Genomic DNA, 14,777 nt, shown 5'->3' on the forward strand with positions numbered 1-14,777 from the left:
TGTAACTAAATTGTTGTTGTTTTTTTCTATTGGAAGGATTTAATCATTTGCAATTATGTCTACTTATGATAAGGTAAAAGGTTTATGTTTCTGTCTCCATATATGGTAAATATATCCAATGCAAAAAACATCTACAATTAAGTGGTATTAATATTACTTTGCATATATTCCGTTAATTCCCACGGAAAGTTTCCACCTCTGAATATTCCCCAAAATGTGCAACCCTACTCACAACACACGGTTTCTGAAAACATTCACCCTCTTCCATACAGTTTCATAGAATTGTGGGTACAATCAGCATTTACTTCCTGAATATTGTACAGTGAATTATATGAACAGGGTTTAGTGTGTGTGACTGCCGTGCTCTATTTTGGCACAAAGTGATTATCAATGGAGAGGCATCATGAACAACACAGGTAAACACATTTGTGGATACCTTTTCAACTATCAGAAATTACCAAATTCCCTATGGTCCCTTGGTCTGACATGTCACAGAGAATTATGACTCCACTCCCATGAAGCTTCAGTAGGTCAAGTGGCTCGCATAATAAAACATATAAGTATATGACGGATGTAAGCCCTACCCTTACATAGTTTTCCTTGATAGGGACACATCTTAGGCTGCCATTGATTATTACTATTCAATTCACAATCACAGCATGAGGAAGTGATTAGTAGGCATACTATTTTAGACAGATATGGTCTATAATGGTATGATGATGTAGATGTCTAATGTTAGTCTACAATGCCCTTGTTACAGATGTCTTAGACCTCTTATTATACTAATGATGAAGTTAATGGTTACATGGAAATACAGTTAGTAATAACTAAAATGCAGATTGTATTGGCAATAATCAAGTTCATAAATACATATATTGAATAGCTTGATAGTTAAATATTACACATTTAGCATAATTGATGACTTTTATTTTGAAGACTTTTTGGACACTGACGTTAAAATTGTACTTGGTGGCAAAGGTTTCACATCCTCTTTTATGGTGGTAACATTAGCTAGCTAGATTTACTTTCTACCGTCTCATGCGGCGCTCACTAGCTAAGGTAGCTAAGATATTGATTGGCACATGGGCCATAATGGGTATGTATACGGTATTGGTGGTAACTTGCAAGATAGAAAACAATATTGTGTGTTTGCTAGCTAGCTTTCTAAACTAGGTGGGCGTAATAACCAGTTCGCTAGCTAGCTATGACCAGGGTCGTATAGGAACAACCCGTAGCTAAACGTTTTGCAACGGAACATGTAAACGAGCGTTTCTAATTGGACAAATTCGGGTCGTCGCTCCACGTTTCGGTCAGTTTTCTAGCACTTGGTGTCTAGTGAAAACGACCCTGACGTCAAGGAAGTAGCTGGATATCTAGCTAGCTATTGTGCGGTTTCTAGCAAAACCTCTTGTATATCTAACGTTAGCTAGCTGTGCCTTTCGATATTTTAAAGCAATAAGACCGAGGGGTTGTGGTATATGGCCAATATACCACGGCTAAGGGCTGTTTTTCATCACGACGCAACGCGGAGTGCCTGGATACAGCCCTTAGCCGTTGTATATTGGCAATATACCACAAACCCCTGAGGTGCCTTATTGCTATTATAAACTGGTTTCCAAGGTAATTAGAGCAGTAAAAATACATATTTTGTCATACCTGTGGTATACGGTCTGATATACCACGGCTGTCAGCCAATCAGCATTACAGGGTTCCATCCACCAAGTTTATAATATGTTATTGACTAGCTAGCTCGCTATTATTATGTTATTGAGTGTCCACATGCACATTCCGCGGAAGCTATTGTCTGCTGGGATTGTTATGAAATTTGTTATGACAATGTTATTATGACATAACGGTAGCTAAGATATGCATAGCTAAACGTAATTGATTTAACTAGCCATCTAACAGTAACACACTGTGCTTTTCACATTATAGATTACCCCATCCCTCTCTCCTCCCTGCGCCTTTTGGTCCCACCTCTACGACTGATGTCTGCATTTATGTGGCAGGTATCACAACAGAGGGCCATTAAGCACTATGGAAAATTAGAGGAGTTTGTGACCGTGGTAACACAAACTGTCCCAGAACTTATGACTGACAGACAGAGGACCCTTCTTATTTTGGGGCTGAGAGCAAGGGTAAGAAATTCTGTCTAATCTTTCATACAGGATCACTTCAATTGGTGAAGTGCAGAGAATAGTTTTATGCAAAGTATCAGACTCCATCACCACTTTTCTTGCAGGTAACTTTGGGGCGATTTTCTGCTGAACACCCTGTTAGCCTCCAAACCCTCCTTTATTCTATAAAGTCTTCTCAACTTGCACAGGTTCAGGTTGGTAAATCAAATGTCATAGTACAATGCCAATATTTGAACTTTTTTTCCCCCTGCTGGACACTTAAATGAGAATTAACACCCTGATAATTCAGCCACATTAAAATCAAGAGCTTAAGTTTGTTGGTATGGACAGTTGTGTGCCATTTGTCACCCCCTTTAACACAAAGTGTAAAAATGACCGTCCGGTTTCAGTGTGTTTTCCACATTGTTTTACAGTCCTATGATGCAGGCATGGAATCACCTGAAGGTAACTTCGCCAAGCTCACCCAAAGCTTGATTACAGACCCAGTTGAGCGTGAACACTTCGTTCAAGTAAGTAGCTGTTCATGTCAAGCTTGTCTTGAACCTGTTTTAGTTTAACATTTTCTTTAGCCTGACTCAACCTAATAATAATTTATTTTGCTTATATAGCGCTTCTCATTACAAAATATAATCTCAAAACACTTCAAAAGCAAAACAAACCTGCACAGCAAATAATCAAAATGGAAAGTGAATGGTGTCTAGTCAGCTTCAGATAGTTGAGGCAGTTTGGAAAGGCAGTCTCTGCCATATGGCTTGACTGGATCGATGGTACAGCCAGGGAGAACCTAGTAATAATGTCCTTTAAAAATTGCATTTTGTTGTATGATAAGTCATAACTAGTAGACCCTGGCAAGAGAGAAGAAAAAGACTTGGCACCCAAAGTAGGATCATGCAGGGTCTCCCAACCAATCATTAAGTAGGCTAACCGTTTTCCTTTTGCATTATCTCACTGACTCCATCTTTTTAGGTGGTGTTCCTTGAGGAATTCAGACCTGATTTTGACAAAGCGCTTCAGGAACTGGTCTGTGACTTCCTCACTAGGTTGGAAGAGCTGCTTACACTACCAGACTTTAAGCAGGTGCAGAAATCACTTTTGTAAGACAGTCTTGTAAGACAGCATTCAAATTAATAACTGTAGTTGGCCTGGAATCTATTTTGGCATTTTATTTGTGTCCCTCTTTTCCCTAGACTGCATTGTTGCTGAGTGCTGGCTCCTCTGGCCTGGATGAATGCCTGCAATCTTTCTCTCACTCAGAAGATCTCCAGTTTCTGCTCCAGAATTACAAACAATGCAGAACATTGTACACAAACAGTAAGTTCATAGAAAATTACTCATTTTTTATACCAATCATTTTAGCGCCACATGGTCAGATAAGGTTTATTGATGTAACAACTGCATCTGAGGATCAATCAATCAAATGTATTTATAAAGCCCTTCTTACATCAGCTGATGTCACAAAGTGCTGTACAGACACCCAGCCTAAAACCCCAAACAGCAAGCAATGCAGGTGTAGAAGCACAGTGACTACAAAAAACTGCCTAGAAAGGCCGGAACCTAGGAAGAAACCTAGAGAGGAACCAGGCTATGAGGGGTGGCCAGTCCTCTTCTGGCTGTGCCGGTTGGAGATTATAGCAGAACATGGCCAAGTTGTTCAAATGTTCATAGATGACCAGCAGGGTCAAATAATAATAATCACAGTGGTTGTAGAGGGTGCAACAGGTCAGCACCTCAGGAGTAAATGTCAGTTGGCTTTTCATAGCCGATCATTCAGAGTATCTCTCCCGCTCCTGCTGTGTCTAGAGAGTTGAAAACAGCAGGTCTGGGACAGGTAGCACGTCCGGTGAACAGGTCAGGGTTCCATAGCCGCAGGCAGAACAGTTGAAACTGAAGCAGCAGCACGACCAGGTGGACTGGGCACAGCAAGGAGTAATCAGGCCAGGTAGTCCTGAGGCATGGTCCTAGGACTCAGGTCCTCCGAGAGAGAAAAAGTGAGAGAGAATTAGAGAGAGCATACTTAAATTCACACAGGACACCGGATAAGACTGGAGAAATTCTCCAGATATAACAGACTGACCCTAGCCCCCCGACACAAACTATTGCAGCATAAATACTGGAGGTTGAGACAGGAGGGGTTGGGAGACACTGACGATACCCCCGGACAGGGCCAAACAGGCAGGATATAACCCCACCCACTTTGCCAAAGCACAGCCCCCACACCACTAGAGGGATACCTTCAACCACCAACTTACCACCCTGAGACAAGGCCGAGTATAGCCCACAAAGATCTCCCCCACAGCACAAACCCAAGGGGGGCGCCAACCCGGACAGGAAGATCATGTCAGTGACTCAACCCACTCAAGTGACGCACCCCTCCTAGGGACGGCATGGAAGAGCACCAGTAAGCCAGTGACACAGCCCCTGTAATAGGGTTAGAGGCAGAGAATCCCAGTGGAGAGAGGGGAACCGGCCAGGCAGAGACAGCAAGGGCGGTTCGTTGCTCCAGTGCCTTTCCGTTCACCTTCACACTCTTGGGCCAGACTACACTCAATCATATGACCTACTGATGAGATGAGTCTTCAATAAAGACTTAAAGGTTGAGACCGAGTCTGCATCTCTCACATGGATAGGCAGACCATTCCATAAAAAATGATCTGATTTATGTGCAGGAACTTCCTCTCACCATGTTCCTTACCTTTCTTGTTCATTTTAAAGGGATTTAAACTTGGATGGATTAGCCAAATAATAAACAATTTGACAGATTAAAATGTAAATTAGGGATATGAGAAGTATTCAGAACAGCCTGGCAGATATTCAATTTATTTAACGTATTTGTTTTTGTCTGTGCAGTTTCCTCCTCTGACATTCCTCAGGAATCAGATATTGAATCCGATGCCTTCCCTGACCAGTTAAACCGTACCAATCTGGACTCTGGTGTGGCTATGAGGACAGCACATTTAGTGGCAATGGGGAGCACAAGAGATATTATAGGCTGCGATGAAACCTGTGATGAAGCGAATGAAGATGACATAGATGTAGAGGACGAGTCAGCACAGAAAAGGTACAGTGCCTTCAGAAAGTATTCACACCCCTTGACTTTTTCCAAATGTTGTTGTGTTACAGCCTGAATTTAAAATTAAGATTAAATTAAGATGTTTTGTCACTGTTCTACACACAATACCCCACAATGTCAATGTTAAATTATGTTTTTAGACATTTTTACAAATGAAAAGCTGAAATGTCTTGAATCAATAAGTATTCAACCCCTTTTTTATGGCAAGCCTAAATAAGTTCAGGAGTAAATATTTGCTTAACAAGTCACATAAGAAGTTGCATGGACTCACTCTGTGTGCAATAAGTGTTGAACATTATTTTTCAATGACTACCTCATCTCTGTACCCCACACATACAATTATTTATTAGATCCCTCAGTTAATTTCAAACACAGATTCAACCACTAAGACCAGGGAGGTTTTCTAATGCTTCGCAAAGAAAGGCAACTATTGGTAGATGGGACTTTGAATAGCACTTTGAGCATGGTGAAGTTACTAATTATACTTTGGATCGTGTATCAATACACCCAGTCAGTACAAAGATACTAGCGTCCACTCAGTTGCTGGAGAGGAAGAAAACCGCTAATGGTGAATATAAAACAGTTGCAGAGTTTAATGGCTGTGATAGGAGAAAACTGGGGATGGACAACAACATTGTACACTGCTCAAAAAAATAAAGGGAACACTTAAACAACACAATGTAACTCCAAGTCAATCACACTTCTGTGAAATCAAACTGTCCACTTAGGAAGCAACACTGATTGACAATAAATTTCACATGCTGTTGTGCAAATGGAATAGACAAAAGGTGGAAATTATAGGCAATTAGCAAGACACCCCCAACAAAGGAGTGGTTCTGCAGGTGGTGACCACAGACCACTTCTCAGTTCCTATGCTTCCTGGCTGATGTTTTGGTCACATTTGAATGCTGGCGGTGCTTGCCCTCTAGTGGTAGCATGAGACGGAGTCTACAACCCACACAAGTGGCTCAGGTAGTGCAGCTCATCCAGGATGGCACATCAATGCGAGCTGTGGCAAGAAGGTTTGCTGTGTCTGTCAGCGTAGTGTCCAGAGCATGGAGGCGCTACCAGGAGACAGGCCAGTACATCAGGAGACGTGGAGGAGGCCGTAGGAGGGCAACAACCCAGCAGCAAGTCCGCTACCTCCGCCTTTGTGCAAGGAGGTGCAGGTGGAGCACTGCCAGAGCCCTGCAAAATGACCTCCAGCAGGCCACAAATGTGCATGTGTCTACTCAAATGGTCAGAAACAGACTCCATAAGGGTGGTATGAGGGCCCGACGTCCACAGGTGGGGGTTGTGCTTACAGCCCAACACCGTGCAGGACATTTGGCATTTGCCAGAGAACACCAAGATTGGCAAATTCGCCACTGGCGCCCTGTGCTCTTCACAGATGAAAGCAGGTTCACACTGAGCACATGTGACAGACGTGACAGAGTCTGGAGACGCCGTGGAGAACGTTCTGCTGCCTGCAACATCCTCCATCATGACCGGTTTGGCGGTGGGTCAGTCATGGTGTGGGGTGGCATTTCTTTGGGGGGCCGCACAGCCCTCCATGTGCTCGCCAGAGGTAGCCTGACTGCCATTAGGTACCGAGATGAGATCCTCAGACCCCTTGTGAGACCATATGCTGGTGCGGTTGGCCCTGGGTTCCTCCTAATGCAAGACAATGCTAGACCTCATGTGGCTGGAGTGTGTCAGCAGTTCCTGCAAGAGGAAGGCATTGATGCTATGGACTGGCCCGCCCATTCCCCAGACCTGAATCCAATTGAGCACATCTGGGACATCATGTCTTGCTCCATCCACCAACGCCACGTTGCACCACAGACTGTCCAGGAGTTGGCGGATGCTTTAGTCCAGGTCTGGGAGGAGATCCCTCAGGAGACCATCCGCCACCTTATCAGGAGCATGCCCAGGCATTGTAGGGAGGTCATACAGGCACGTGGAGGCCACACACACTACTGAGCCTCAATTTGACTTGTTTTAAGGACATTACATCAAAGTTGGATCAGCCTGTAGTGTGGTTTTCCACTTTAATTTTGAGTGTGACTCCAAATCCAGACCTCCATGGGTTGATAAATTTGATTTCCATTGATCATTTTTGTGTGATTTTGTTGTCAGCACATTCAACTATGTAAAGAAAAAAGTATTTAATAAGAATATTTCATTCATTCAGATCTAGGATGTGTTATTTTAGTGTTCCCTTTATTTTTTTGAGCAGTGTAGTTACTCTACAATACTAACCTGATTGACAGAGTGAAAAGAAGGAAGCCTGTACAGAATAACAAATATTCCAAAACATGCATTATGCTTGGCCTACCGAATGGTGCAGCAGTCTAAGGCAATGCATCGCAGTGATAGAGGCGTCACTAGAGACCCGGGTTCGATCCCGGCCTGTATCACAATCGGCCGTGATCGGGGGAATCCCATAGGACGGCGCACAATTGGCCCAGCGTCATCCGGGTTAGGGAAGGGTTTGGCCAGGGGTGCTTTACAAGTAGGCCGTCATTGTAAATGAGAATTTGTTCTTTACTGACTTGCCTAGTTGAATAAAGGTTAAATAAAACATTAAAATACAAGGCACTAAAATAATACTCAGTACCACTCTCCATATTTTCAAGCATACTGGTAGCTGAATCATGTTATAGGTATGCTTGTAATCATTGGGGACTGGGGAGTTTTTCAGGATAAAAAGTAAACGGAATGGAGCTAAGCACAGGCAACATTCTAGAGGAAAACCAGGTTCAGTCTGCTTTCCACCAGACACTTGGAGATGCAGGACAATAACCTAAAACACAAGACGAAATCCACACTGAAGTTGCTTACCAAGAAGACCGTGAATGTTCCGGAGTGGCAGAGTTACAGTTTTGACTTACAGCTGTAATCGCTGCTAAAGGTGCTTCTACCAGGTCTTGACTCAGGGGTGTGAATACGTATGTAAATTAATTATTTCTGTATATAATTTAATACATTTGCAAACATTTCTAAAAACATGTTTTCACTTTGTCATTATGGGGTATTGTGTGTAGATGGGTGAGAATATTTTTTATTTAATCCATTTTGAATTCAGGCTGTAACAGCAAAATGTGGAATAAGTCAAGTGGTGTGAATACTTTGAGACACTGTATGTGATAATTAATTTATAAAATTTTGTTGTTTGAAACAGTGCATCAAACAACTTTACCACTTGACTTAGTAATGGTCATCAATTTGCATTTCTGTTTTGTGCTGTTCACAGGGCTGGTTCTGGTCTTTCTCCTACCAGTGTCATGCAAGGTGGTGATACAGGTGAGACCTCACTAACTTTTAGTTGAGTACATTTACCCTTTGGAAAGCCTCAGTTGACCATTGTGGGGCAATGGTAGGGGAAACTTCCTCATGAGTTCAATATTTGTATTCATTTTTCCACAGACACTGTTGCAGGGGTATCGTTTCAGGTGTTGACTCCTCTTTCTTCAGCTTCAAATGAGTGTGCCCCATCTACTTCCAGTTCATCACACGTGAACATTTTCCACCAGTGTCCCCAGTGTGGGAAATGCTTTAATTATCAGTCTCAACTTGTCCAACACCAGCAAATTCACTGTGGGGACAATCCATACAAGTGCTCCAACTGCGGGAATAGATTCAAATTCTTTACAAGTCTGTCAAATCATAAGAGGATGCAATGTGTGGGCACTGCCTTTAGCTGTCCCAAGTGCTGGAGAGAGTTTGGTTCTCTGCGGGAGAAATTGAGACACCAGTGTCCACACAACGAAGCCATGTACATCTGTCCACAGAACGGGAAGAGTTTTAAGACATCACCGCAATATCCATTCCAGTGCCGTCACTGTGCAAGGAGCTTTCCCGAATCGAATCAACTGGACACCCACGAAAAAAGTCACAGTGTCGTCCAAACGCTTGACTGTCACAAATGTGGAATGACCTTCAGCAACTTGCCCAGTCTAGTGCACCACGTGGAAGCCCACAAGAGGTCGGATCTGAGGCCATCGTCGCATCTTCCAAAGAAGAAAGGATTGCAACTTCCGAGAACACACCATTGTCACCAATGTGGAAAGTCCTTCGTAACAAACCGTCGTCTCAAGGATCACATGCGTACTCATATGAATTATCGTCCCTTTTCCTGCTCCTACTGTGGTAAATGTTTCACTCAGAAAGGTAATCTCACTGTGCACATAAGGCTCCACACAGGGGAGAGACCCTACATGTGCTCTGTGTGTGGGAAGGCGTTTCCATCAGGAGGGGATCTGCAGGTACACCAGCGCTTTCACACTGGGGAGAGACCTTACCAATGCAAAGAGTGTGACAAACGTTTTTTTAAGTCGAGCCATTTAGTCGTCCACATGCGTGGGCATAGGGGAGAGCGTCCCTACACTTGTAATGAATGTGGAAGGGGTTTTATCCGGAGAACTTGCTTAAAAAAACATTTGCTAGTTCATTCAGGGGAGAGGCCATATTCATGTCTTCGTTGCCCGAATACTTACAAACGCAGTTCACACCTGAACTATCACATGAAGAAAAATCATTGAAAGTTGTAGTGTATTTACAATATGCTTTTTTTGGTAGAGCTTTTGTAAAAGTGGCATTAGTGGAAATGCAGGAAGTACACCCAGTACCAAACTAATTTATCATATCCTCAACACTTTAAAGCCTTGTTTCCCAGTTGAAGGGTAAGTTCAGTAATTTACAGCTTGACGATTCCTCATCCTTTAAGTAGTCTATGGGCCAGGAGACACTAATCTGCGCTTCAGACACTACAACAAACAAACAAGCTAACGTGAGCCTCCACTGATAATCAATGGAAGTGATATGGGGCATCCATGAAAAAAAAAAAAAACGTTTTTTAAATTGCTAAATTACCTTTTGCTAATGTAAAACCAAATATTGGATTTATTTCAGTTGATTTGGCTATTACATTTAGAACAATTACATAATTGACCCTATCACTCCCTTTGATTTATAGTTAGAGGTGTTTAAAATTAGCTTAAGTTTGTAGTGGCTGCTTAAAGTAAGACTGAACCATAGATTACAGGTTTTCCTGGCCCATAGACTACTTTCAAGGTGATGAACTATCTAACCATAAGTTGTTAAATAGTTAACTTGCCCTTTTTAAAAATCACTCTGCATAATAGTTAAGGATGAAAATATGTACATAAGCCACTCCACTGGTTGAGGCTGTTCCATCTGTTTGTTTACGTAATGTTATATGGAGTTTTGGTGAAACTGTTTAAATGTTCAGCACCTGGATTTATTTCCATGGTGATATAGTGATTTAGTGTTCTGTTGAATGCAGTATAATCGGCAGAATCTACTCATCTGTAATTGAGTTATGCATTCATATATCAATAAACATATCCATCTAAAAATGCCAACCGTTTAGCCTTTGTGTAAACGTTGTGCCATTCCAAAACATTAAAGTAGATGAATGATTGAGTCAAGCATTTTCATAATCATTACATGCTGGTGTACTCCCATCTGGCACTGGCTTACAGGGTTATCGTACAGGTGACTGTTCAGAACTGGGACGGGACTGCCCTAGATGTCCTGGGTGGACCAGAGGGCCCCCGACTGGGCCTCGTGCAATCAAACAAGCCAAAGCTCAGAATGATGGGTAACTGCCAACATACAGGAAACACTTGAGTTAAATGAGGGTTACAAAGTATATTGAAAGCTGTTGCTTCCACACAGGTGTGGTTCCTGAGTTAATTTAAGCAATTCACATCCCATCATGCTTAGGGTCATGTATAAAAATACCCAGTTGCTCATTATTTTGGCTACAATGGGTAGAAGAGATCTGTGACTTTGAAACGGGTCTCAAAGAAGCATAGGGGGTTTAAAGGGTGTCTCACCAGATCTCAACCCAATTGAACACTGAGACAGGCGTTTCCACCACCATCAACAAAAACCCAAATTGTGGAATTTCTTGAGCAAGAATGGTGTCACATTCTTCCAATAGAATTCCAGACACTTGTAGAATCTATGCCATGGGACATTGAAGCTGTGCTGGCAGGCCCAAAGCCCTATTAAGACACTATGTTGGATTTAGGAAGTTACCTGTATCTTCCTTTGCTTCTATCAGTAACATGTTCTCACTTTGCAGTGGGTAAAACATGAGCTGAAACAGACATCCAGAAACATGATTCAATCAGCACGGTTCACATAGGCTGTGTAGACACAGGCAGCCCAATTCTGATATTTTTCCCACTAATTGGTCTTTTGACCAATCACCAATCTTTTTCAGAGCTGATCTGATTGGTCAAAAGAGTCATTAGTGAAAAAAATATTAATTTGTCTGCCTGTGTAAATGCAGACATACAGGTTTCACAGGGTTCTTCCAAGTTGTTTACTACAGCGGAAGTGTTTTTTTGACAGTTTACCCACCTTTGAGGAAAAATTAATTGAACGTATTACTTTTTTCACCGCGACCGGCGATCAGAGTTCACCCATCTATTTGTTTTACCACTACATCACATGCAGACGAGCTTCAAGTTGGGACTGAGTCCTCCAGCTGGGGGGTAGTGTCTCATCCAGACCTGACACTATGGACCTCAGGACCAGTTTCCTAGAAGAAAGGTGATATCTTCTGTGTGGATAAAATAAATACAATTCTTCTTCACGATGCTAAAGTAATGCTGGTGATTGTATTGAACACCCAGAAAGGTAAAGGTATGAGATGCATTGCTACTCTGCTACAGAATGTTTGTTATTCCTGACGTTCTTTGCTATGTGTCAATCTTGCAAATGGTCTCATTGATGTGATTGATGCAAATGAAACAATATACACAAAGTGGTGGGGGCATTTTCTAACCTTCAGAAAGCTTACCTGGTCATATGATAAAAATAAAAACTTGCAGACTTGAATACCTTTGCAGTTGCACTGTAAGAGTTGGTTGTGTATTATATCAAATCTGTTTTCACTAACAATTACAGTTCTGAATCAACAGAACACAGTTTTTCAAATGTTATCTATTCTATAGGTTGAAATGCATAGAAATATAATGAATAGAACGGACTAATCATTGACTTGGATGGGGACCCCCGTTTTGACCATTATATTTCTATGAAATCCATATAGATTTTTTAAAAACTGGGCCCAGGGCTGACATACTGGTAATGACCCACAAACAAAATAACAAAAATCCAATCAGATATCATCAGAGCCTACAAAAACAATATTTTCTAGATATCTCAATCAAACATGATAAAGTGGGCTTGGGAGGACATTCACAAGCAATCAGACACTTTCAATCCACAGTCAATGGGGAATTTGGCCGTTTGGCAGGCATTTTAATAATAAGGCATAGAAATTTTACATGTCCCCAACCGATTGTGTTTTTTTGTTCGTTTATTTACGTTTTTTGTAACTTAAATTTTTACTTATTGTGTACATAATGTTGCCGCTACCGTCTCTTATGACTGAAAATAACTTCTGGACATCAGGACTGCAATTACTCACCACGGACTGGCCATGTGCACAACACAACAAGTGTCTTCACTGACATTTTCAACCTCTCCCTGTCCGAGTCTGTAATACCAACATGGTTTAAGCAGACCACCATAGTGCCTGTGCCCAAGAACACGAAGGTAACGTGCCTAAATGACTACCGACCCGTAGCACTCACGTCTGTAGCCATGAAGTGCTTTGAAAGGCTGGTCATTGCTCACATTAACACCATTATCCCAGAAGCCATAGACCCACTCTAATTTGCATACCGCCCCAACAGATCCACAGATGATGCAATCTCTATTGCACTCCACACTGCCCTTTCCCACCTGAACAAAAGGAACACCTATGTGAGAATGCTATTCATTGACTACAGCTCAGTGTTCAACACCATAGTGCCCTCAAAGCTCATCAATAAGCTAAGGACCCTGGGACTAAACACCTCTCTCTGCAACTGGATCCTGGATTTCCTGACGGGCTGCCCCCAAGTGGTAAGGGTAGGTAACAACACACCTGCCACGCTGATCCTCAGCACAGGGGCCCCTCGGGGGTGTGTGCTCAGTCCACTCCTGTACTCCCTGTTCAATCATGACTCCAACACCATTAAGTTTCCCGATGACACAACAGTGGTAGGCCTGATCACCGACAACGACGAGACAGCCTATAGGGAGGTCAGAGACCTGGCCGTGTGGTGCCAGGACAACAACCTCTCCCTCAACGTGATCAAGACAAAGGAGATGATTGTGGACTACAGGAAAAAGAGGACCGAGCACGCCCCATTCTCATCGACGGGGCTGCAGTGGAGCAGATTGAGAGTTTCAAGTTCCTTGGTGTCCACATCACCAACAAACTAACATGGTCCAAGCACACCAAGACAATCGTGAAGAGGGCACGACAAAACCTATTCACCCTCAGGAGACTGAAAAGATTTGGCATGGGTCCTCAGATCCTCAAAAGGTTCTACAGCTGTGCCATCGAGAGCATCCTGACTGGTTGCATCACTGCCTGGTATGGCAACTACATCACTGGGGCCGAGCTCCCTGCCATCCAGGACCTCTATACCAGGTGGTGTCAGAGGAAGGCCCTAAAAATTGTCAAAGACTCCAGCCACCCTAGTCATAGACTGTTCTCTCTGCTACCGCACAGCAAGCTGTACCGGAGCGCAAAGTCTAGGTCCAAGATGCTTCTAAACAGATTCTACCCCCAAGCCATAAGACTCCTGAACCTAATTAAATGGCTACCCAGACTATTTGCATTGCCGCCACCTTCCCCCTCTTTTACACAGCAGCTACTCTCTGTTATCATCTATGCATAGTCACTTTAACTCTACCCACATGTGTATATATTACCTCAATTAACTGGTGCCCCCGCACATTGACTCTGTACCGGTACCCCCCTGTATATATTCTCGCTATTGTTATTTTACTACTGCTCTTTAATTACTTGTTCATTTTATTTTTTATTCTTATTCGTACTTATTTATTTTTACTGCATTGTTGATTAGGGGCTCATAAGTAAGCATTTCACTGTAAGGTCTACCTACACATGTTGTATTTGTATTTGATTTGATATTAATATTTGGCTATTTTTTCCACTAACTGGTCTTTTGACCAATCACATCAGATCTTTTTCAGAGCTGATCGGATTGGTCAAAATACCAGTTAGTGGAAAACGTATCAGAATTGGGCTGTCTGTGTCATCTCAGCCTTTGCAGCAGGAACTCCATATATGGGCATTGGCCCGTCACCATGACACAACTACCTCACATACTAGGGTCACGTTCAGTAGGTCACAAGTTAGTTTTGGAACGTTCAGATATAAATACGTAATGTAAAACAAACATGCCGCTCTGACAAGGAATCATGTCGGCTCTATTTCTATATGCAAAGTTTTAAAATTCAAAAGGCACTCGCCCATCTGAGCTAACTTTTTTTGTGGGTGCATGGTAACAGTTGAATAAAATTAGAAAAAAGAAACCCGCACACTGCAAAGTTTGGCAACTGAAAGTGGCCCTGCATACACATGACCATAAGCCATAATTACACCTCACACACCTGAATACAAGTTTACGTATAACAATACAAAACACTCGTAATTGCTAAAGTACCTACTACCTCCATGTGGAAATGTA

General features: G+C 42.5%; 1 protein-coding gene across 3 annotated transcripts; it reads left to right on the plus strand.

Annotated features, from left to right (window-relative positions):
• The first annotated feature begins 955 nt into the window (after positions 1-955).
• On the plus strand, positions 956-10,635 carry LOC139533862 (zinc finger protein ZFMSA12A-like). Of its 3 annotated transcripts, none has more exons than XM_071332306.1 (9): positions 956-1,096; positions 1,936-2,138; positions 2,243-2,332; positions 2,552-2,647; positions 3,105-3,215; positions 3,326-3,449; positions 4,986-5,196; positions 8,444-8,493; positions 8,617-10,635. In XM_071332306.1, exons 1-9 carry the CDS (start codon positions 1,039-1,041, stop codon positions 9,729-9,731), a joined length of 2,058 nt encoding a protein of 685 aa, XP_071188407.1. In that variant the 5' UTR covers positions 956-1,038; the 3' UTR covers positions 9,732-10,635. The 3 variants fall into 3 exon arrangements, with proteins under 3 accessions (XP_071188407.1, XP_071188409.1, XP_071188408.1); XM_071332308.1 differs by having other exon boundaries at positions 963-1,096; positions 2,010-2,138; XM_071332307.1 differs by lacking the exon at positions 956-1,096 and adding an exon at positions 1,127-1,620.
• Positions 10,636-14,777: the final 4,142 nt, after the last annotated feature.

The sequence above is a fragment of the Salvelinus alpinus genome, chromosome 11 (assembly GCF_045679555.1).
Source record: "Salvelinus alpinus chromosome 11, SLU_Salpinus.1, whole genome shotgun sequence".
In the NCBI taxonomy this organism is placed as follows: domain Eukaryota; kingdom Metazoa; phylum Chordata; class Actinopteri; order Salmoniformes; family Salmonidae; genus Salvelinus; species Salvelinus alpinus.

Excerpts from the sequence above, each read along its gene's own strand:
- LOC139533862 (XM_071332306.1), top strand. The coding sequence starts at position 1,039 with ATGCGGCGCTCACTAGCTAAGGTAGCTAAGATATTGATTGGCACATGG. Across the intron at positions 2,139-2,242 it reads TTTTGGGGCTGAGAGCAAGG|GTAACTTTGGGGCGATTTTC; the intron begins GTAAGAAATTCT and ends CTTTTCTTGCAG. Across the intron at positions 8,494-8,616 it reads CATGCAAGGTGGTGATACAG|ACACTGTTGCAGGGGTATCG; the intron begins GTGAGACCTCAC and ends ATTTTTCCACAG.